General features: G+C 33.6%; 3 protein-coding genes across 5 annotated transcripts; 2 read left to right on the top strand and 1 right to left on the bottom strand.

Moving 5' to 3' along the window:
* Positions 1–1,198: 1,198 nt before the first annotated feature.
* On the top strand, positions 1,199–10,340 carry LOC116013672 (vacuolar protein sorting-associated protein 51 homolog). Of its 2 annotated transcripts, none has more exons than XM_031253559.1 (21): positions 1,199–1,343; positions 1,805–1,994; positions 2,194–2,333; positions 2,474–2,528; positions 2,648–2,755; positions 3,208–3,306; positions 3,449–3,526; positions 4,194–4,271; positions 5,083–5,232; positions 5,420–5,520; positions 5,668–5,735; positions 6,106–6,179; positions 6,295–6,361; positions 6,757–6,872; positions 7,493–7,759; positions 7,874–7,987; positions 8,718–8,789; positions 8,870–8,920; positions 9,192–9,422; positions 9,504–9,680; positions 9,918–10,340. In XM_031253559.1, the coding sequence occupies exons 2-21, from the start codon at positions 1,818–1,820 to the stop codon at positions 10,011–10,013; spliced, it is 2,319 nt and encodes a 772-aa protein (XP_031109419.1). In that variant the 5' UTR covers positions 1,199–1,343; positions 1,805–1,817; the 3' UTR covers positions 10,014–10,340. The 2 variants fall into 2 exon arrangements, with proteins under 2 accessions (XP_031109419.1, XP_031109418.1); XM_031253558.1 differs by having other exon boundaries at positions 1,201–1,382.
* Positions 10,341–14,860: 4,520 nt separating this feature from the next.
* On the top strand, positions 14,861–19,286 carry LOC116013521 (DEAD-box ATP-dependent RNA helicase 10). 2 transcript variants are annotated; one of them, XM_031253323.1, is made up of 14 exons: positions 14,861–14,941; positions 15,021–15,230; positions 15,308–15,431; positions 15,528–15,597; positions 15,725–15,787; positions 15,913–15,987; positions 16,074–16,193; positions 16,755–16,796; positions 16,877–16,951; positions 17,200–17,346; positions 17,476–17,613; positions 18,187–18,298; positions 18,383–18,471; positions 18,759–19,286. In XM_031253323.1, the coding sequence occupies exons 2-14, from the start codon at positions 15,095–15,097 to the stop codon at positions 18,870–18,872; spliced, it is 1,305 nt and encodes a 434-aa protein (XP_031109183.1). In that variant the 5' UTR covers positions 14,861–14,941; positions 15,021–15,094; the 3' UTR covers positions 18,873–19,286. The 2 variants fall into 2 exon arrangements, with proteins under 2 accessions (XP_031109183.1, XP_031109184.1); XM_031253324.1 differs by having other exon boundaries at positions 14,873–14,937.
* A 249-nt stretch (positions 19,287–19,535) lies between these two features.
* Positions 19,536–20,795, bottom strand: LOC116013522 (copper transport protein CCH-like). The gene is made up of 3 exons (XM_031253325.1): positions 20,657–20,795; positions 20,121–20,196; positions 19,536–20,044 (listed from the first exon to the last, which is right to left on the bottom strand). Exons 1-3 carry the CDS (start codon positions 20,750–20,752, stop codon positions 19,743–19,745), a joined length of 474 nt encoding a protein of 157 aa, XP_031109185.1. The 5' UTR covers positions 20,753–20,795; the 3' UTR covers positions 19,536–19,742.
* Positions 20,796–24,393: the final 3,598 nt, after the last annotated feature.

Here is a 24,393-nt window from a genome sequence, read left to right as displayed (position 1 = left end):
AAATTAGTTCTCTTTTATTTTAAAGTTAAATCTTATCTTAAAAATAGATAAAATTATCAAAATTTTAAACAAATAATAACCAAATGGCTTAATAAATGAATTTTGATTAAAGTTGTTAAAATTAAAATTAAAAAAAAAAGTACATATTTTATTTTTTTAATTCGACATCCATATTTATCATTGTGAGAATTTTGTTAAAACACTTAGGAAAAAGTGTCAAATAGGTCACTGAACTTATCGTTTTTGTGTAATTGGGCCATTGAACTTAAAAAGTGTGCAATTCAACCATCAAACAAGTAAAATATGTGCAATTAGGACATTTTTCTAAAATTTTTTAATTTAATTTGATTTAAAAATATTTCAATATTGACTCCCAACTAATATGGTAGAAGAAAATGTCACTCTTAATACATATATGTTAGTAATATAATTGAATTTTACCATAAATTTTTTGTAAAAATGGTCCAATTACACAAAATTTGATTGTTTGATGGTTGAATTGCACACTTTTTAAGTTCAATGGCCCAATTGCACAAAAGCAAAAAGTTCAATGGCCTATTTGACACTTTTTCCAAACACTTATGATTCTTTACAATGTAGTATTTATGAGTTATCTCGTGACTACTCATTTAGAATGCTAGCAAGGTTTCATCATTCATCACACTACATACAGTGTTACAACATGACATAGTAGTTGGCGTAGCAAGATGAATTCCTTATAAAAAAAATTTATAATATAAGAATGAATATGTTGTATACAAAAAATAAATTTGTATTAAAATATAATAAATTTAATAAAAATAAATATGTAGTGTATTAAAAACGAATATATAGTATGTTAAAAATGAATTCGTGTCAAAATTTTCAATGTGCATGATATAATTTGACTTGTATTACTGTAACGCAATTTTCAAAGAATAATATAAATTTTAATACATTGGATTTGCCAATCACGAACCGCCCCAAACGTTCCCCGCCCTACAGCTAAAGTGGTGACTAAATTACTTTATATCATGTAGTCTATCACTTAAGTTAGTTCTGCGGGGCAAGAAACGTATAGTCGGCGTATTTTAATTTCATTAGTACCAAAACTTGACCCGTGAGATGGTTCAGATTATATTTATTAATGATATCAAATAATAAAATAGAATTATAGCCAAAAAAAGAAAAATAATAAAATAGAATTCGTGTAGTTTTACTGGTCTGACATTTTGGAACAACAAGAGCGTAAGAAGGAAAAGAAAACATCCATTCTGCATAGCGTTCATCATTTCATCGTTGCTCTGAGCAGATCTGTTGCCTCCTTCGGGTTCTTCATTGCCGCCGAGCACCGCCGTAGCACTGTACAAACTACCAACACAGCTCTCCCTCTCTCTATTCATGTATATACGTATATCTGTGGATGATGTTAAAGTGAAATTGATGTTAATAATGCTTCGTAGATCACAAGCAATTTTGTGATTTGCGCGAATTAATTTGGCTTTTACTGTGCTGAAACATATGCTCTTTAAGATCCGAATGCAGTGCTGATATTAGCGCAATATACAGTGTAGTGTTTTCACTACTTTTTTTAGGGGGGAAGTAGGTTGTAATGCTGCCTCTGCAATTTGGTGAGGAAGGTTTAAGCATTTTAGTTGCCCCTCGTACGGGCAATAAGGTCTATAAATTGTTAGCTTTAAATTTGATCGTGGGTTGATTTCTCTGAAATAATCATAATTTCCCGATTGCTTTTGCTTATAGTACCTTGAATTGAAGGGCTACAAATTGATTTGATCTCAGTGCTTCTCTCTCCTCGAAATTACAGGGAAGGAACAAAAATGGGGGTCGATGATGAGCTGTTGGACGACAAGGCAAAGAGAATGAGAGATTTGCTGTCAAGTTTCTACTCTCTTGACCCTTCTTCTTCCGGACCTCCCAATGCTTCTTCCAGATTTGCCACGCTAGATACCATTAACACCTCCTCCTTTGATGCTGATCAGTACATGAATCTTCTGGTAGGTCCTCAATTTCAAGCTTCAGAGTTGGACCTGTTTTTTTTTTTTTTTTTTTTTTTAAAGAATTTAACTTTAGCAACTTTACTGAAGGTAGTATTGTTATTTTAGAATGCAAAGAGAACTTATTGATATCAAAAATTTTGTCCAGATTCTTGCAATGATTTCAACTTTAAAACCTTTACTTTGCACTTTTATTTAGGTGCAAAAGTCTAATTTGGAGGGATTGCTACAGAGGCATGTTGAAATGGCTGCTGAGATAAAAAATTTAGATACTGATTTGCAAATGTTAGTATATGAGAATTACAACAAGTTCATAAGTGCAACAGATACAATTAAAAGGTAAAACTAACAAAACTACATTGTTAGTACTGGCATTTTTTACTTGTGTGGAACTGCAAATGCATCATCAATTTTGATGTTTGCCAACATTGAACTCATTGATGGTATTTTATTTATTGATTTATTTATTTTTGTTACAGAATGAATAATAACATTGTGGGCATGGAAACAAATATGGAACAACTTCTTGAAAAGGTCCTTTATAGATATTTCTTCTGTTAGTATAAATTTGTAATCTCAACTATAGCACGGTATTTTAAAAATTAAGAGAAGTTGCATAAAAGGATCAATCATTTCCTTTCAAATTTTTGCAGATAATGTCTGTGCAATCTAGAAGTGATGGGGTTAATACTTCTCTGTTTGAAAAGAGAGAGCATATAGAGAAATTGCACCGGACACGGAATTTTCTTCGTAAAGTTCAGGTATTATCTTGACTGTAAACATTTCTAATTCCCTTTTCTGTTGTGAATATTGTGATGTTTATTATACTGGATCAGTTTTAGGCTACACTACTTAGAGTCATCATTGCCTTACAAGGAGGATAAATGGAACAACTGACTTAGAGACCTCATTTCCCTTAGAAGTTCCAAGGAGGATAAATGTAACAACTTTTGTCTTAGGTTCCTTTGGCTGGTCTAGTGTTAGTCTTTATGTTCAAACAAAGTGCACATGTTATCAACTTTCCTGCCAATCGAAGCCAAAAATTTACTTCAGGCAGGCATTATCTTAAGAAAATTTAAATCATTTAGAATAGTGATCACTCCTGTCAAAGTTCATGGGTATGATTTCATCTTATGCCTCGTGCAATGTGTAAAATTTCATTTTTGGGCCTGCATGAGTTACACCATTATTTCATTTTTGTGGAAAAGAGCAGTTCATATATGACCTGCCCTCTAGACTAGCAAAGTGTATCAAAGCAGAAGCCTATGCTGATGCAGTGAAATACTATACTGGAGCCTTGCCAATTTTTAAGGTTAGTTATTGTTTTGGAATACTCCAGTCTATCATACTATTGATATTACATCTACTGTGCATGAAATTCTTAATTCTCTCTATTTATTTGTTCATTGTTTCTGTCATCTCTCACTATCTATTAACATCATCTTTATCATTAGGCATATGGGGATTCATCATTCCTGGACTGTAAGCGAGCATCAGAAGAAGCAGTGGCTGTTATTGTGAAAAACTTGCAGGCACTTCCTTTTCTGCTTGTGCTTCTTGTTGGAATCCTGGTTTTTTATTTTTTATTTTTTGCACTTTATCTTTTCTGTTTATTTCCTGTCCTCACAGTTGTAATTCTTGTTGTTCTTATGCATGTTCAATCATATATAAAGTCAAGGACCATTAAAGATGCATGATAGGATTAAATTTCCAAAACAAAAAGTAGATGCATCTAGTTTTGCTGTTTATAGTGAAGAGAATTTCATAAATCTAATGAGTTATGAAATTGCCTTCTGTAAAATGAAGGATAAAAATATTTTCCAACAAATTATTTTCTTCAAATTTGAATCATTTATTTCACCTTTAGTTGGCATGTGTCCATGAGTATCGCTTACATGTCATAGTGTGTTTAGTATATAGAAACAAGGTCATTCAGCATGTCACCAGCTTTTAGTCCTGAAGAACCATTAGATATGGATTCCTGCATAAGGCGTGTAAAATCTAAGTAGATACTTTATACATAATAGAATTATGTAATTTCTTAGAGAATGAACATGTTTTTGTCATTCTCCCTCCTTTTGTAACTTTCTTTGTCCCATTTGGGGTAGCGGATGTGACTTGCTCCTTTTTAATTTTATTTTTTAATAGGAAATTCCCATAACTTACTAGGTGAGTTCTTAACATATGCATTGCTTTCAGGGAAAGGTATTCTCAGATTCTGAATCCATACAAGCAAGGGCTGAGGCTGTGATGCTCCTTAAGCAGTTAAATTACCCGGTATGTATTTCTCCATGGTAAAGCAAAATACCTTGCAATAAATATTGCTTAGTGTTCACCACTGTAAAAATGTTATTTGCAGTGCTATATTGTCTCAATAAAAAATTTATTTTCAGTGCATAAAGAGGTGTTTGACAGAATCATGTCCTTCTAATACGTGTCATTTTAATGAATTTATAGAATGTGCCTAAAAGGAGTACCTCTTGTATAATATAGAAACTAATATTATGCTTATGTTAATCATAACATGACTCCTGATATTGCTACTTGCTAGGCATTAATAGGGAATTACTGTAAGTTCAAGCACATTAAGATCAATAAAAACATAATCACATATAGGTCCTGTTTGGTAAATTATCAGCCTATAAGCCAATTTTGGCTTATTTGACCACTATTAGTTGTTTGGTTAATAAGCTTTTTGTAACTCCAAAATGTTAAAATTCAAAAGGCTACTCAAAGCAGCCTTTTCAATTAGCTTTTTGAGAAAAGAAATTATACCAAACAGCTATTAGCTAACAGCTAATTTATCAAACAACTTTATACAATCAGCCAATATTATCAACAAATCATACCTTCTAACCCAAACAGCTAACCCAATCAGCCAACAACCATTTACCAAACAGGGCCATAATGTCTTAGACTAGATATTTCTGTTGTTAATGAAATATATATATATATATATATATATATATCCCCTTCTCTCCATATGCAGCTCCTCTATATATGCATGCTGAGAAAACTCTTTACTCTTTAAACTTTCTGTCTGCCTGTCTTTCTGTCTGACATCAATGTTTTAGTTATTTATTATCAGGTCGAGAATTTAAAGGTGCAACTATATGAAAAGTTAGAACAGTTCCTTGTGGACCTCAACCTTGAATCTAAGGAATTAATGCACGGCTCTTTGAATCTTGATATGCCCCCTGATCATGTAGATCTTTCTGATTCAACTTCTGTTGATCAGGTAAGTTAAAGAGATAGCTTTATATGTGTTTGGATCATATTATTTAAAAGGGTGCATACATGAACATTAATTCAAATAATATCTGATTAGATATATATGGTGTACTGGTGTGGTGATGTTTGTTCACTTTTTTAAGTTTTTGTTGTTTGTTTCCTGCTTCTGAAGTGTTCTGTATGCTAAATCATAGGCTTCTATACGTGAATTTGCTGAAGCTATCCGTGCTTATCGAGTTATCTTCCCTGACTCTGACCAGCAACTTGTTAGACTTGCAGAAGACTTAGTTAAGAAGTATGCCTCAGTTCTGGTTACTTTCTCCCAATTTTGGTTTTATTTATTTTTCTCCTTTGCCTCTCCCTCTCCCTCTCTCATTTTTCATTGCTAATTGCATAGTTTTGCCAAAAAAGTCTGATGGTCCATAACACTTCTTGTTTATAGGCACTTTGAAGCCACTGAGCATCATATTAAGAAGACGCTTCATTCCACTGATGTATTATCATTGCTTCGTAAGTTTACTTGCTAGCAATGTTACATAAATTTCCTGACTAACCATTTCTTCAACTTTTTGCAACATCAATGATGTAAATGGTACTTGACCAATTTTACCTTCTCTGTTCTTCATATTTTTTGCATTATTTGCTCCATTTTAGCTGGCATTGACCAATACATTAACTTGCTGCCTATTGGCCTGATTTCAGTTCTCTCTCTCTCTCTCTCTCTCTCTCTGGTATTCCCTTAACGTTGCTTGTTCCACTTGTCCCATAGAGGGTGCCCCATCAATCAAATTTTTTCATAGGATAACCAATTATAGAAATAGAAAGAGATGCATTCCATGTTCTGGTATTTGCTTTCCTTTGATGTGCATCCTTTGCACAGGGATTATTTGGACTAATGTGCTCCTGATGGATGAAGTGTTACCTGAGGCTGGTCTGATTGACTTCTCATTGGAGGTATATAACTGACAGTGACCTCTCCATGCATCCAACTCCATAGATTCCTATATGAAATCCTTGTATGGTTGTTCTGGTAATTGTTCGTATGCTGATTGGCCCAACTTGCTATCAGGCTGCTCGTGTTTCTATTAAAAAGTATGTTGTGAGCAGATTCAGTCATCTTCTTCTTGATATAACAGGTTAGTCTTATTAGTTATGAGTGGTTGGGTGGAAAAAGGAAGAAAAACATATAACTGGATGTCTTGAGAGTCTCTGACTTGAGAAACTTGAGAAGAATTCTCCAAGTATGAAACCAGAATCTAGAGTGAAATATATAATGTTTGCCTAGTTATTGAATTTTGAATCTTAAAGAACTTGAGGACTAGTATTTGCAGAGACATGACTAACACAAATCAGAAAATGCTAGCTCTTTCATTTCTCTCTCAGGGAGCTTCATTTTACCAACTTGGATGCGGGGGTGTGATTTCCATAAAGTATATGATCCTTATAATTAAAGAGGGTGTTCAGTTTAGGTTTGTTATATATACTGGTAGCTGGCATCTGATTTATGATATCCTTCCATTTTAACTTGCAGGAGCCCTTGTGAAGCTCCAGGGTAAGCAGCAGGGAGTAGAGGAAGAATATACTTTGCAGGCTGCACTTGATTCCAGTAAAAAAACATTAATTGAAGGCAGTTCAGATGTCTTACAGGTGAAAATCCACTGCTAGTACGTACACCTAGTTTGCATGAACAGCTTAAATAATCACTTAGATAAGTGCTTTTCAATAAGCTGAACACAACTTATATGGGTTTGCCATTTCAACTATACCTTTTTTAAAAGCTGTTTTAAAGCTTATTCTGATAATCTAATTGAAATTACTTATGCAAGTTAAGCTAAAAAAGCTTTTCAAAAGCCATAAGTTGTTTTATAAGCATATGCATACATGGTAAACAAAAGTTTAAGTTCTTGCAGCAGTAGATACGTTGATACTAAGCTCATCCAAACTTGGTTGTAGTCTGATTTCATTGTGAACCTTTTGAGTATTCTTTTTATTTTATTTTATTTTATAAATTCAAAATCTGCCAATGCTGCTGTTTTCAAAGTTTACTTTGCCCCCCTCAACCAATGCTGCTGTTTTAAAAAATGACTGAAGCTTTGAATAGATTCCAACAGTGGTGGTTGAGAATGATCTGTAATAGTTTTGAATGTGTTAATGACTTTCTTCAGACCTTGCTGCCATTAAGGCTTTCAATGATGAATACCAATTCCATTATTCCTGTTACATGTATCAATGTTGTATCATTTTCATAATTGGATTCTGCACTTCAGGAGTTTCAACGGCTTCTTAATGAAGACATGGAACTACTAGTGAAATTGAGAGAAATGATTATCAACTGGGTACAAGAAGGCTTTCAAGAATTTTTCAGGAAACTTGAAAATGAATTCCTCTTGCTTTCTGGAAAGAAGTATTTTTCTGGACAGGATCAAAACTTTGGGGAACGAATGCAGGGTGACAAAATCCTTCCTGGACTTGTTCTTGTGCTATCTCAGCTATCTATTTCCATTGAACAAAGTGTCATCCCAAGAATTACAGAGGCAAGGAATTGTCTCATAGTTAAATTTTATACTACCTGGCTTTCTAACTTTTGCACAATTATATATTCCAAAGTGGCATTATGGGCCTTATAGTGTATTTGTTTAAATTTTCAGGAAATAGCTGCTTTTTCTGGTGGAGCAGCTCGGGGCTATGACTATGGCCCAGCTTACGTCCCTGCAGAAATTTGCCGCACCTTCCATTCAGCAGGTGAAACGTTCTTGCATATGGTATGAAGTCTAGCTTTTCTATTATTAATGTCTGTAACAAGTTTCACATGCATATATTTTCATGTGCATATCTATATCATATTGTCTTGAATTTACATGATTTTTATGGTGTAGATTTATAATATGATTACATCTAGGGATATGTGTAGGAATTTACTATTCCACCTTGTTAAGAGTCCCACATTGAAAAATAAGAGAGAAACATGTAGGTTTATAAGACCGTGGGTTAGACTAGCTACTAGATTGGATTCGATCTTTTAGTGCGGTTTGGCCCATGTGCATTATAGCTCAGGTGAGTGACCTCAACCTAGTCTTATGGTCATATATATAGATAGTCAACGGAAATTTAGTTTACATGATTCTTCTACAGAGGAATTTTAATCTGTTTTAAGTGTAGTGTCAATGTTTATATTTGAACTCTTAAGGGGCCATTTGGTTCAGATAACACAATCCATGAATACAATGATCCCAAATTTTGGGACTTTTTTGGGGCCCACATATTAAATGTAGGACAAAATGTGAAGCAAACAATGAACTGGATAGAATTGGAAGTTCAATCCCAGCTATCAAATGACCACATAAGGTTCTTAATCCACAGCCAATTCATTTCGATATTTTGATCTTCATTCAAAATAGTCTACTTTTCAATGTTTGACTCAGTAGTACCTGTCTTCTGTGATTTAATGTTTGAATCTGAGTAAGCATGCTGATTCAGACCTCTTCCTTTCAGTACATAAATATGCGAACTCAAAAATTATCAGTTGTATTGAAGAAGAGGTTTACTACTCCAAACTGGATGAAGGTGAGAAAATTATTTAGAAACATTTGTCATCTAAATTTGCTCTTAGCTTTTGCTAATATTGCACTGCCTTATTTATCTAGCACAAGGAGCCCAGGGAAGTTCATATGTTTGTTGATCTGCTTCTTCAAGAGGTGAGAGTAGACTACCCATCTTTCATCTCCATGTTGTAAGATTAGGTTCCAATAACTAGAATTGATGTTTGGAGTTTGAGGAGTTCTCCCTCTTTCTTTTCATTCTGAGTATTTTGTTGAGATCTATTGTCTTCTTCTGAAGAATGAACAAACTCATAGATGATCGGGATTTGGGAGAAATAGTCTCGTTTAAAAAAAATGTATATATCAAGGGGAAAGATACTTGATCTGAGAAAATTAACCTTTTTTACTAAATAAATTTCATTGGTAGTTGGATGCAATAGGAAATGAAGTAAAGCAGATATTACCTGAAGGGCTTAATAGAAAACATCGACGTACTGACAGCAATGGAAGCACTACTTCCTCACGCAGTAATCCACTAAGAGATGATAGGTTGAGCCGGTCAAATACCCAGAAAGCCAGGAGTCAGCTTCTGGAGACCCATCTTGCAAAATTGTTTAAGCAAAAAATGGAGATCTTTACCAAAGTTGAACACACACAGGTTTGGGCTTTCTTGTGGTTGTTTAGTAAGCTGCATTTTAAGTGAGAAAACAACAAAAATATCATTACTTTTATTTTGCAGGAATCAGTTATGACTACTATAGTCAAACTTTGCTTGAAAAGTTTGCAAGAGTTTGCCCGACTTCAGACATTCAACCGTAGTGGATTTCAGCAAATTCAGTTGGACTTCCATTTTCTGAAGACTTCTCTAAAGAATGCTGCTGAAGATGAAGCTGCCGTGGACTTCTTACTTGACGAGGTGAGTGGATTATATTTGAATATTTGATGTTTAAACTGTGAATTTTAGTTTACGCTTTTTGCACACCTTGAACTGATAGGAGAGTTCATTTTCTGTGTAGTCCTCTATCTCAATTTTTCAGTCTTGATCCATAAGTAGTTTGCAATTGCATTCTTTAGCTCGTCTAGTACTGCACATCTCGAAACATCAACTTCCATAATAATCTGAAACTTTTGGCCACTGGAATTATGGTTGTAGGTTATTGTTGCTGCTGCAGAGCGGTGTCTTGATCCCGTTCCTTTGGAACCTGCGATACTGGACAAACTTGTCCAAGTGAAGTTGGCGAAGATTTGAGAGCTTCTAACTCCACACAATAAGAGTATCAGTTGCAAGATGACAGTTTTGGTGTAGATTGCCTGACTTTCTTCCCCTATAGCATCCAAGTCTGAAGCTCTCTCTGCCTATAATGCTTCCAGATTCCAGCTGAAGCTTTTTGTCTCAATTTTCAGGATTTCATTGTCTCATCACATAGCAACTTCAGTTATCATTCTGTGATTTTCATTGATATAAAGGGCCACTGTATAGAATCATAATGTACTCTCATGCTTTCCAATTCAACAGCCACAAACATTATTCGAGGATTAAAGAGATTGAGAATTTCCATTTTATTTTCATTCTTGATATGTTGAACACTCCTGATGAAGATTTTCAATCCCCATATATTTTATAGTTTATCATGAGTGGCGGAAGATTTAGAAAAATGATCATAGAGTGACGAAGGAAACTCATAGCCACTATCCGAAGATGTGTATTGAGTAAATCACATCTTGTGACCTTAGCAAGCGAATTGACTACCAAAAAAGTAAATCAACTTAAGTTGTCCATAATTTATCGGTTTAAACTAATGCAAGAAGGCTAATAGGTTGTACCCGTCAAAAGTTAAACTCCTTGCAAAAAAGTAATCATTTTTTGAAGGCAAACCAACTCAAACATTATATTAACGAACTCAGAAAATCAAGGGTACATCAGAGTGTGTAAGTCTGGATCCCTCAGCTTTAGCTAAAGCGTGTGCAACTTGATTACTACTTCTACGAATGTAAGGACTGAATAATACGATAGTTCCAAAATAGGTACGATTCAAAGAAGAGTCAGTAATATTAGAGACTAAAACTTGACATTTCAATTCAAATTGACTTTTGATCCATTGGAGAGCTTCCTTCACCGCCATAGATTCCGCTAGGTCAGTCATGCATGGAAGGGGGCCGCAGCTTTGAAAGCACCCTCTCCATGAAGCAGAACAATGTTGTATGTAGCCAAGCCGAATAGGAGTAATAATAATAAGAGAGGGTCTAGAATAGTTACTAGTTCTACAAAACGAATAGATCACTTTGTGAGGTTTTGTTTGTAAACCAACGCACTTCACTTTGATCTATTTGCATTTTTAGTGTTTATTTAAATAAAAAATGTGTTTTAATTGTCTTGTAATGAGAAATTAATTTATAATTTGCTCATTGAAAGTTCAAAGTAAATATTATAAATTATTAAAAGGAGACTATACATCAATATACGACTTTGAATTATAAAAGTAGCAAAAACATGCATTCTCTCGTCAATTGACCATGTCTAGTATTTTAGTCATATATTTGGGTCTATTTGAGGTGATTCAGTGGTATTAGATAACTAACTCATAAGGCTACAATATTTTGAGGACGCCAAAGCCTAAATTTGAGGTGAAAAAATCACCTTGAAGATAAACTAATGAGTCTGTCCAAAAACTACAATAATTCCGAAAGAAGATAAGCACGAAAATACAAGCTTAGCTGCTTAGGGCTACACTCGGTGATTTCTTATTCTTGAAATTATAGTATTTATTGTGATGCTCATATATAAGAATCATGATTCTCCACTTAGTCATTTTTTTTTATATTATATAATGTAGAGAAAAAACATGATCAATTTTATACTTACAAACTTGTTTAATTTCATAAATATTGGCTAGGTTTGGCAAACCTAGCTGTAAAATAGTTGAAAGCTGAAAAGTAGTTGAAAGCTAAAAGTTAAAAAGTAATTGAAAGCTGAAAAGCTATAAGCTAGAAGCTGATTATGCTTAAAAGTGTTTGGTAAATTAGATTTTTAATAAGTTGATAAATGTAAAAATACTAAAAAGGACATTTTCATAGAATTTAAATAGTTTTAAATTGTAAATATAATTGTTTACATATTAAAATTTAACATTTTGAAGTGTACAAATTTATAAAATCTTATAAAACATTATAGAACTCATGTCATTGTATAGAATTTTAGGGTAAATTTTAGAGATATAATCATAGTCATACAATTAAGTGGATCTCCACCGTCAGAATAAGTATAAATAAACCTCATTAGGGCTGATTCTGTAACAATCCAAGTGGTCCAGTAAATCTTATAATTGAAAAATAAAATATCTTTTTCCTCAAAATTAAATAGAAAAATAGAAAATGCCAAAAAAATTTAGGTCACTAACTCCTAACTCTATGAATGTTTTGTCTTCTTCTTCGTTTCTTGCCATTCTTCTTCTAATCTTATGATAATAAGGTCTATGACGAAGACAACGGAGAAGAAGACAAAGCATTCAAAGAGTTAGGGATTTATTCAAATTTAATTAAGAGAACTAAATGATGCCATTTATTTAAAGACATTCAAAACAGCACTATCAAAGTAACTACTATCAAAGTAACTGTTACGTAAAATTTCACTTACATCTTTCGACCAGCTTAATCCTACCCATCTGAATTAGAACAACCACTGGATCCAAAAGATCACTTTTAAAAAAAGGCATCACTTTTTCTACATGGTCATCCCAGACATGGTCATCCCAGACAGTGCATTTCACTTGATTACCCCTGCATGAAAATTTTTATAAAAATTGATGCATATTTTCAATCTGTAAAATAAAACATTTGAGTTTTCTGTAAACTTACTTCAAATCTTCAATCAGAAAATCTATCAACCGAGAGGGTCTCCCATTAATCATCTTCTCCAATGAAGAGTATATTTCAACTACACGGCCAATGACATCTAGAAAAATAAAAGAAGTATTAGATCAGTAGTATTTAGTACTGAACCAAAACCATGGAAAAATAGAGTATTTTGTAACTTACCAACCAAAATATTTGCATCCAGTGTGTTCAGAACTTCAAATGGCTGTAGTCTATACATATACCTTGGAAAATCACACCCTTTATAAGCTCTGACCAAGGTTTCAGAATAAAATTTCATCATGTACTCTCCATAACATGTCTTATAGCAATACCAATGAGCAACTACCAAAAAATTTTTTATACAGTAAACATTTCCCTCTACAAAATCATTATTAGGAGAAACACTCTTTCCTGGAATATGCATGTGAATGTAGGAACCCTATAAATACAAAACAAAATACTGTATATTAAATAAAGATTATAGTAATGTTTCTACTGCATTTTTTACAATTGTTTACAATTTACAATGTTTTAGACATCAAAAAAAAGAATAGATTACCGCTTCATCATGGAAGACACACTCTCTTGACTTGATTTGATCTCTTCCTCTACTTGACTTGATTTGATCTCTTCCTCTACTGTGCCAAACATCTTGACTTGATTTGATCTCTTCCTCTACTGTGCCAAACATTGTAGGTGCGCACGGCCCTCAATCTGATTGCAACTGAAGTATGATCCTTATCCAACTCTTCAACTAATACATACATCGGAGCCATAGAGTTTATGAAAATAGATTTGTAGCTTTGGTTGTAAATTTCAATCTGATCATCTCTGTTATATATATATTGGTAGCCCTAGGGTTATGTAATTATAATGGGCATAATATCCGTAGAGTCACGCCTGTCATTGGAAAGTCAAAGAGTTGTATCCATAAATAACTTAGGTTCAAATTTAAAATGTAACCAAATGATTCAATACAGAACACAACCGCAATAATATTAATGTTCTCGGTTTCCCATGAAAATGCCCAAAACGGCGTAGTTTTCAGTGGGCGGGAAACCAAAATTTTTTTTATTTACCAAAAACTTGTCTCTTTATATATATATATATATATATATAGATATATATATAGATATATAGATATAGATTCTTAAAGGTGACTGGCAATCTAATAATTACTTAATTAGTACTCCTTAATTTTGTTATTGAGTTAATTACACTTTTGGTCCTATAACTATTAGGGTCGTGTTAATTTCAATCCACGACTTTAAAAACTAACAGTTTAGTACATTAACTATGCAATTTTTAACAGATTTAGTCCATCCGCCCAAATTACTGGTCAATTGTCGTCGGAATATTTCAAACCATTTTAAGTTGTTTAATTCGGGGGCATATCGATCATTTCCTTCTTTTTCCTTATTCTTCCTCCTCTCACCTCTTCCTCTTTCTTCCTTCTTCTTCTTCGAATGCCCAACTGGAGATTCCATCTAGAAATTGCAAATTTAGTAACTCTTCAATTTATACAAATAATACTTAAGAAGCAGCGAGGGACAAAAACAATTAAGAGGAGTAAGAATTACAACAACAAATTATAGTGCATTTTGAAAATCATGTTTAATGAAAAAAGGAAAAATTCGACCACAAGCTAGCTGCGCCATTAATGGCGGAAGAGAATTGCAGAGCAGTTGAGAGCATGTATAACGATCCTAAGATTGAGGGAAATACAAAAACAAGAAGAAAGAAACGCCGGTGAGCTTCGGGGAAGCGGCGGGCATCACACAGAGCATGTATAATGCTGTTAAGATTGAGAGAAGACGCATACAAATTTCTAGTGTTTTGGCAAATTTCATTGGCAATTCATTGAATTTTCAATACAATGAAACAAGAGAATACAATTTTCCTAGTTGGCAATTAAAAAGAACGGAGAATACAACTGGCGTATATTTTCGAAGAAGAAGAACGACGAAGAAGTACGGAGAAGAAGGGGGAGAAGGAAATGACTGATTTGCCCCCGAATTAAATAAGTTCAAATGGATTAAAAGATTTTGGCGACAATTTGGCCGGATGGACCGAATCTGTTAAAAATTGCATAGTTAAGGTACTAAATTGTTAGTTTTTAAAGTTATGGATTGAAATTAACAAGACCCTGATAATTGGACAAAAATATAATTAACTATTTTTTTATTTTAAAGTATATATATATACTAGCTCGAAACCCTAACGCCATTCAAATTTCTGAAATCAATTTTCAGCTTTTTACTCTCGTTACTCCGACTCCCGGCGCGGTGGAGTGACGGCTTACGGCGACTCCGCTCTAAGTAGGTTGGTCTTCTAGGCGGAATTTGTTAGGAGTTGCCTATTTTTATTCCTACTTACTCGCCTCCTTTCCTCATTCTCTCAGACATCATTGGCGGCGCCTTCGCTTTTCTACCTTTACAAACTCATAGACCTTATTATCATAAGATTAGAAGAAGGATGGCAGAGAACGGAGAAGAAGACAAACCATTCAAAGAGTTAGGAGTCTGTGACCAGCTAGTGGAGGCTTGCGAAAGTTTGGGCTGGAAAACCGCTTCTAAGATTCAAGCTGAGGCTATTCCTCATGCTCTTGAAGGTTCACTTTTTTTTTTTTCGTTTATATTCCATGTTATAGTTGCTGAGGTTCTAAATTGAAACTGTGTACGGTTTTAGGGAAAGATATAATTGGGCTTGCACAGACAGGCTCGGGAAAGACAGGAGCTTTTGCAATTCCGATACTGCAGGCGCTCATAGATGCTCCCCAAGCTTTCTTTGCATGCGTGCTGTCTCCTACGAGGTTTCTGCTTTCTTTGATTTTTGTTTTATTTGATTTATTGCCTGCTTTTGTGTTGGAAGGTCTGGTTTTTATTTATTGTTTTATTTTCTGTTTCAGGGAGCTTGCTATTCAAATTTCGCAGCAGTTTGAAGCTTTAGGAGCTGGAATTGGTGTTAAATGTGCAGCGGTAAGCTTTCCAGGTCTTCTATTTGAATTTGGTCATAAACTTAGAGGCCAGGAAGCTGGGCAGGGACAAATGAGATATTAATATTGATATATTCTTTTCTTGCTTTTCAAAATAAATTGTCTTGCAGCTTGTTGGAGGACTTGATCAAGTACAGCAGAGCATTATGCTTGGAAAACGACCACACATTCTTGTAAGTATCACGGCTTTAATATCTGGTTATTTTGTCCTTTCTTTATATCCTTATAAATGGCTTTCAAGTTGTATCCAAGGCTGTTCTCAACTCACTGATTTCTGATGAGATGAATTGTTGTGCAGGTGGCAACACCTGGTCGGCTCTTAGATCACCTGTCGAATACCAAAGGCTTTTCACTCCGCACCTTGAAGTATTTGGTATGCAATTGTCTCTCTTCTGCTTGTTTGAGTTCTGATGACCCATCTATTTACTTGTGAAACTTTTGTTCTTTTGTTTAATACAGGTGTTGGATGAGGCAGATAGGTTACTGAATGAGGATTTTGAGAAAGCGCTTGATGAGATTTTGAATAATACTCCCCGTGAGAGAAGGACATATTTGTTTTCTGCCACCATGACCAAAAAGGTTTGTATAAATGTATAATACTTCTGTTGTGGGGAAGAAGAACTGTTACCTCTATGAAAAGCCTAAATTTAGATAAACAACATTGTGGAAAACATTGTTTTATTTCCTCACTTATGAGCATTAATTGCAGTCTGGTATGATTTCTATGTATTGCATTCAATATATTGGTGCTTAAGTTTTTCTTTGGACTTTGTGTGTCACATGGTGACACTATTGGTGCCATTAATAAGTTATGTTTTACCATCTATTTCCATTTTTTTTTTCATGTGTTAATATACAATTAATTTATTTGTTTTTGCTGGGTAATGTCCTCCCTTTTCTATAGATAATTTCTATTGCTCATTATAGAGCCTAAGTAACAATAGCTCTATTGCATATATTAATTTTCTGGAAAATACTCATAAGATGAAACAAAATTTTCCCTATTATTGCTTTGCTATTGAAGGCTAAACTTTTCTGGAATATTTGTTGCTTGGAAGACATGGCTGAGGAATTATTGACTGAATAAAAATGTCATTAGTGAATATCCAACTGAAAAAAGTGTCATTCTCAATATTGCAGGTGCGGAAACTTCAGAGGGCTTGTCTAAGGAATCCTGTAAAGGTAACATGACCTTTCTCATGACAGTAAGCTTTGATGGTTTGGCTCATGAAGTTTTGATTTCTTATAACATTGCATTTCAGATTGAGGCTGCCTCAAAATATTCCACAGTTGATACTTTAAAACAGCAGTATCGCTTTATTCCTGCAAAATATAAGGTTTGCCACCCCCACTCATTGTTATACTGTGTTTTTCAATGTTGCAAGTCAGATTAAATCTAATGATGGTATGTATTGAATGATTTTTTTGATGAAATGCCAAGTAGACCAAGGTTAAGTACCGATGAATCTCCCATCTGTTGCACTGAGATTCGATCTGAACCATGTTGTTGTTGTTGTTGTTGTGTGTGTGTGTGTGTTTTTTTTTTTTCCTTTATTTTGTGTTGAAATATTGTTCATTGTCACAGGATTGCTATCTCGTCTATGTACTGACCGAGATGTCTGGGAGTACGTCAATGGTTTTCACACGCACATGTGATGCGACTCGTCTTTTAGCTTTGATGCTTCGAAACCTTGGCCTAAGAGCTATACCAATTAGTGGCCAGATGAGCCAGGTTACTGCTCTCGCCTTTGTTTAGTTTGAAGACTAGCGCATCTCTTTTAAACTCAAGTTCTCTTATCTTCCTTAAGTCAGGTTACTGTTCTTTTCAAAGCATATACTAATTTGTAGACAAATGTGGCAGGGAAAAAGACTTGGGGCATTAAACCAATTCAAGGCTGGAGAGAGCAACATTCTTATTTGTACTGATGTTGCAAGTCGAGGGCTTGATATTCCATCTGTAGATGTGGTTATTAACTATGATATACCCACAAACTCTAAGGTCGGGCATCATTGTTTACCATTTTAAATTGTTATATGCTGCGTGTTCAGTGTTCTTTATAAGTATATAGAATCTCTAAATCCTTAACCCTTGCTACTGGTTGTGAGATTTGGTACTGCCCTTTTTTTAGTTTTATTTTAATAATCTTGTTCCTTTTTTGCCTTTTACTGTTTTTGTTTTTATCCAATAAAGGGAATCCTTTGAGATTCATTCATAAGTGCAAAATAAATGAAATTTCATCAACAATTTGTTCTCATAACACTGCTTTTGACATGTAATGCTTCAAACTTGCAACTATGCCAAGCACATTGCTTTTCTATGTTCCCTGGTTGATGATAGCCTATACACCATTGAAGCCTTTTACTTCATTTCAACATGAACTTTGTAATCTAAATGTCTCTAACTTGCAACTTTCCATTATGCATTGCCTTTCTATTCTCCATGATTGATGATTGCTGACACTGAAGTTTTTTACTGCGTTTAAATTGAAGCCTGGTGGAAAAGAATCTATTTGTTCTGGTTGACTAAAAATTCTTGCTTCTCGTGTTTTCTGTTTTCACGAATGACCTGCAGGATTATATACATCGAGTCGGAAGAACTGCTAGAGCAGGACGATCTGGAGTTGCGATTTCACTAGTGAATCAATATGAGTTGCAGTGGTATTTACAGATAGAAAAACTCATTGGTAAGCAAAGCAGGTTTATGGTAGTTGTCCAACTGATGACGACTGTTCCTTGGGCATAAGAGTTTATTTTTATATCTTACTCAGGTAAGAAGTTGCCCGACTATCCTGCTCCAGAGGAGGAAGTTTTGCTATTTCTGGATCGTGTAACAGAGGCCAAAAGAATCTCCATAACGGTGCGCACCTTCCTAATCAATAAGTTACTACTGTCTCAATTTTCTTGTCATTATGTCACCTTTACTATAATTTAAGGTCAAAGTAATTCTTCTTTCTTCATTAGTTCTTGTCTTATAAATATATAAATTTTATTTCCCAACACTAAATTAATTAATATAATAGAAATTAACTGTAAATATCATTAAGTCTACCTTCATTAACCGAACTGTGCACATAACATAGAGGAATTAATCAATGAAGTGGGAACAAGAGTACTAAATCATCTAACTTCCACCTTTTTCTGCAGAAAATAAAAGAAACCGGAGGCAAAAAGAAAAGAAGAGGTGATGATGAGGATGGTATTGATGGATATTTGGATCGTAAGCATGGGAAGTCATCTAAGAAGCCAAAGAGAAAATGATGAGCAAACAGGTCTATAAGTTTTGATCTTCATATTCTTTGTTCATTTTGATCTTAGTGTAATATTTGGTCCGACTCCTCTTGCCATGAGTCCTTGCAAGGGGTAAATCTGAGAGAACTGGGATTGAATCCCCTTGTTTATTGTATCCCCATCCAAATGAGCATATTTTCCTTGACCTGATGATCATGGATCTTTTTTCCCCTGATTTTTATTATGATCTTGAGTCGGTAAGCTACAACTCCTATCTCAGAAGGTAATAACTAACATTTATCCGGTTAAATTGAATCATTGGAAGACAATCTCCCTAAACCTTGGTTGTAATTTTATATAGCTCCGTGACTCGATAAACCTTCATTGTATGAAACTATCAGACCAAAAACATTTACACAATAGAAAGAATAATTTGATAACTTATTTGGTACAGTTCCTTGCACATTGTACAGAGCAAATATTCTTACTAGAACTCTTCCATTATCTGCAACATAATACTCTTAATGACATGCATTGCTATGCACTCCATGGTCTATAGTAGCATTATTTATTTTGTTGTTGCAATATCTAACTGTCTTGTTTGGCTCATTTTTGGAGCATATAATCCCAGTATTAGAACTGCTTAGAGTCTGAACTTGTGAATCTAGAATATGCTTTTTTTGGAGCTTCATGTTCATGGGAATTTCCATTTGACTTCATTGACTTTGGAGAGGCATATAAAACACTAAAATATTGTCATTTTAACACTGAACAAGCATAGGAATTGTAGAACATAAGAGTGGCTTTTATTATGTTACATAAATTGCTTCAAACACATAGATAACACACACATGCCTAGATTTACTTGTCAACAAGAAGTTGCTGTTGATGGTGATAATATCAAGCAGTGGCAACGGCTGTTGAAGGCTCCGGTTTTGGCTGTGCCGGTGGCTCTTCCGATGGCTGGGCCGGGGGCTCTGGTTCAGGCTGTTTTGGCGGCTCCTCCAATGCTTGGGCTGGAGCCGCTGATTCGGGCTGAGCCGGTGGTGCTTCTGATGGTTGTGGTGGCGGTGGTGCTTCCGATTCCCAAAATGAAGTTTTCTTTCCAGTCTTGGAAACAGTCTGGAGAACCTCATCTGGTTGCACATTCCCCTTCACTGTCACCTTCTGCTCTTCCATATCAATGTCAAAAGACTCTACACCTGAAGTAAAATTGTGGTGAGATGACAAGATTGAATGTATATATGTATGTATGTATGTGTGTATGTATATATGTACCTTCCATCTTGCCCAAAACCCTCTTGACAGCCCCAACACAGCCTTGGCATGACATTCCAACCTTGAGAACAACAGTCTGCCATTACAAACAAAGAAGCCTCAGTGTTGAAAGGATTAATTAGCTATCACCACCACAATTGCTAATTTGCTATATGGTTAAGTTTAGCCTCTGAAATAACTGGGAAAAAACATTCTAACTTATAGGAAAGAACCAATTTAGACTACAGGGCAAAGCTTGAAACTTCCTAAGAAAGATAAATTACAACAAAAAACACATAAAAGTGGAAGAAAAACACACAAGATTAGCTTGATCACTGGAAACTAGAAGTACAAACGAGCTGAGTTGAGCTCGAGCTTGAGCTCAATAAGAATGGGTGTGCTCGAGCTCAGTTCGGTAATTTTTCGAGCAATTCATGCAGCTCGTTTGGCTTCACTGTTCGAGCTCGAGTTGAAGATCAGCTCGAATTTAAGTATATATTATGTAATATATTTTATATACAGAGGAATTAAAAATTGGAATGAAAAGAAGCAAGAACCTGAGAAGACATGGTGAGGAATTGGATTGAGAGGAAGAAGAAACACAGAGGATTGTAGCTACTTGGATACTTTTGATTGAAGGGGTTGTTTGGCATTTATAAGAGAGTAAAAAAGGATTGTGGAATAAAATACTTTTTTTTCTTCTTCTTCTTTTCTGCTTTTTCAAGATTCCCATTTTCCTCTTCTTTTTTTGCTTTCAAGAAATTCTTCTCCGTAACGTAAACGAATTTTGCCATGATTGATAACCACCTCCACTATTCCATAGTTATTTCAACTTTTTATTTTTCATTGAGAGTTAATCCAATACATCAACATATTCTCTACAAATTCTTTTGCCCAGTGGCAGGCCAACGTCTCAAGCGTAATTGAAAGGAGGCAAGTTGAAGTAGTCAAAACTTGAAACTCGATTTGATGAAAAAGATTGAAGATTTAGTTCTAATTTTATGAGTTATATAATGGACTAGTGTCCATCATATGCATTGTTAATTAACATGTACATTCAGTTTATTTACAAATAAATAATATATTAACTACAAATATCTATGTATATTAGGGTCCACTTTATGCATGGTAAACATTGATCCACAATCTAATTTGCAATTGTTTGCAACATTGAAATTGTTTGTTGTGTTTGTTTTCGGGTGCTCTCATCCTTGTGGGTGTCCAAAAAAATATATTAGTTAATTTTGTATTATTATACTTTTATATATATATATATATATATATATATATATATATATATATATATATATATATATATATATATATAATCTTGATTAAGCTTGAAAACTGCTCGAGCATATTATTAAGATGCTCAAATTCAACTTAATTCATCAATCAAACTATTAGAAATTGAGTTCGATTGAATAGTAACCAACTATATATTGTATTTGAATATTAGTCAAATTAATTTGAATAATTTAACTCATTTATACCCTTAAGCGACGGTATACAAAATTTGCACTAAGCCACTACTCCGCATACAATGCCTAACCAAAAAAGGAAAGTCGTGAAAAGTGAATGTATATATTACCTGCTTTCATTTCTTCAACAGAAATGAAATAATGCTTTGTTGTGTACGTAACAGCCTATTCCGAGTGGAAACCATGTCACTTCTTTATCCTATTTATATAGTGGGAAATTTGGATATCATTATTTTCATACTCTCCACAATTAATAGTATATATATATATATATATATATATATATATATATATATATATATATATAGGGTAGGGTTCCAGTGAGACCACTTGCTTAGGTAAGATCGTGAGATCACATCTTGTGCATCCATTTAATACTTTTTAATGGTCTAGATTGATTGACACACACACTTTGTTCGCACACATTTAATCACGGTTCGCACACACTTCAACTTGGAATCTTAATCAATCTAGACCATTAAAAAATTTTGAGATCAAATCTTGTACATCAATCACCGTTTGCACACATTTAATCACCATTAGCACACATTTTATTACCGTTCGCACACACTTCAACTTAGCATCTTAAATCAATCTAGACCATTAAATTATTAAATGGATGCACATCTGATCTCACGATCTTACCTGAACAAGTGATCTCATATGATCCTAACTCTATAATATATATATATATATATATATATATATATATATATATATATATTATATTAATGATCAAATGAGAACTCCGGCCTCCTCACTGTGAGAATTTGCGAGTTTCTTCATAAATGCATCAATGGGTTGGATTTGTCCACATGTTCTCCACTTGAGAAGTGGCTCTCATATGATTATTATTATAATATATATATATATATATATATATATATATATATATATATATATATATATATATATATATATATATAATAAGGACTGATTTGATACATCCATTTAGGTAGATTATTAACGGTTGAAGGTTGCTGAAAAATAGAAAAAAAAATTATTGTGTTAATTTTATAAATATTACAAATTTGAAAGTTTGCTATAATTATAAAATCAACTTCACATATTTTTTTTTTATTAAAATCATCAACGATTGATTAACTCTAATGACAATTGAAATTAGTTCTTACCTTTTACAAAGGACCATATTCTCATTTGAGCTCGCTCCCCCTCCCTCCTACACACACACACACACATAATGCATCTATTTTTCATTTGGACAATTGAAGAATGTATTCCGTCTCAATTAAAATGTCAAACTAATAGATGGACTGCGTATTTATGTTTTATAAGGTTTAGCTCAACATGCACCTAACGTGTGCATGACCTTTCACATGAATCTAACTATGATACTAAATTAAAAGATATTTTTTGTTTCAACTAAAAGTTTAAACTAATAGATAGAGTACACATTTATATTTTATTTATTATATGTTGAAAAGAAACAATGGCATCTTTCCTTTAATTTGTTGAAAAAATAGGAGAAGTATATTAATAACTCAAAGCAATAATTAAAAAAAAAAAAAAAAACCAAGAAAGTGAAACAAACAATTATAAATACTGTGGTGAAGTCACACCAACGATTAGTTGTTAGGAAGATATAAATCCTAAACTACGCAAAATCAACACACATTACTAATTAATCTGTACAATTATTAACTTTTCAACAAACACAACGTACTATGACACTATAAAAGGTTTTAAAATTTATAAATTTCAGGTATTTGTTACTTTCGTTTCTTTCTTTATTTTTTTAGTGCTTACACAAATGAAATACATTGCCGGGCTATCATGGCAACATAGTGGTGCAAGTAAAGTTGTTAGCCATTATTCTATAGTACTTCTAAACCTATAGGAGATGACCTTTGGAAGAAGCCAACAATTATTCCACTAAAACCTTAATAAGTGGTAAAAACATGACACAAAAATGGTAACATAAATACTCATGCAACCACTAACTCATGATTTTTGTTGTTTGTTTTAAAGCTAAAGTAGATGCATGGCTTAGAATCAAAGCTAGTTAGAGAGATGGTATATGGTTGGACCAAACTTTAATTTCGAATTTTGCAGTACAAAAGAAATCATCTTTTCTCTCTTCTTGGTAGTACATTGGCAATGGGAAGTACCTAACACCACGTACCATCCTTTCATGTATATATATATCCTGTTTATATTTCTCCATATATAAATATATATATATATATATATATATATATATATATATATACACACACATTAGAAACATTTTCTAAATATAGTCAAATAGAAACATTTTCTAAATATATATATATATATATATATATATATACACACATTAGAAACATTTTCTAAATATAGTCAAATGCTTATATTTTTATGCTTTACTGACTCATATCCATGATCCCTTATTGGGCTAATTCTTCATAACATAGTGGGAATTGAACCACTTTTTGAGCTACAATTATTTATCAATGAAATTAAAGAAAGTAGAACATTGTACCATTACTTGCATAATTAAACAACATTGATAACAAAGTGTAACCCGACTATTCAATGGACTCGAATCAATGGGGATGGAATTGAACAAAAAGAATACTAGTGCAAGAATTACAAGTTTGATTTCCAATGATAGTAACTTAATTAATTATTGGCATTCTTGATTTAAGTTGTTCAGTTATGGAGAACCTATGTTGGTTTACCTCCCCTTGTAATCTTTTGTCGACTAAAGTCATAAGGTGAGGTTTACCTAGTGTACACCCTTGGACAACAATTGCAAGTTTTCATTATCATCCAAAAGAAAAAGAATAGAAAACCTTAAGGTATAGGAAAAA

Source organism: Ipomoea triloba, chromosome 3, assembly GCF_003576645.1.
Source record: "Ipomoea triloba cultivar NCNSP0323 chromosome 3, ASM357664v1".
NCBI classification, from domain to species: domain Eukaryota; kingdom Viridiplantae; phylum Streptophyta; class Magnoliopsida; order Solanales; family Convolvulaceae; genus Ipomoea; species Ipomoea triloba.
Note: the sequence above shows the minus strand (reverse complement) of the source record. Positions and strands in the feature narration are given on the sequence as shown.

Coding starts and splice junctions, on each gene's coding strand:
- LOC116013672 (XM_031253558.1), top strand. Junction 2,334..2,473: donor GCAACAGATACAATTAAAAG/GTAAAACTAACA, acceptor TTTTTGTTACAG/AATGAATAATAACATTGTGG. Junction 9,681..9,917: donor TGGACTTCTTACTTGACGAG/GTGAGTGGATTA, acceptor TTATGGTTGTAG/GTTATTGTTGCTGCTGCAGA.
- LOC116013521 (XM_031253323.1), top strand. CDS start 15,095: ATGGCAGAGAACGGAGAAGAAGACAAACCATTCAAAGAGTTAGGAGTC. Junction 15,788..15,912: donor GAAAACGACCACACATTCTT/GTAAGTATCACG, acceptor ATTGTTGTGCAG/GTGGCAACACCTGGTCGGCT. Junction 17,614..18,186: donor ATATACCCACAAACTCTAAG/GTCGGGCATCAT, acceptor AATGACCTGCAG/GATTATATACATCGAGTCGG.
- LOC116013522 (XM_031253325.1), bottom strand. CDS start 20,752: ATGCCAAACAACCCCTTCAATCAAAAGTATCCAAGTAGCTACAATCCT. Junction 20,197..20,656: donor TCCTCACCATGTCTTCTCAG/GTTCTTGCTTCT, acceptor TTGTAATGGCAG/ACTGTTGTTCTCAAGGTTGG. Junction 20,045..20,120: donor GGTTTTGGGCAAGATGGAAG/GTACATATATAC, acceptor ATTTTACTTCAG/GTGTAGAGTCTTTTGACATT.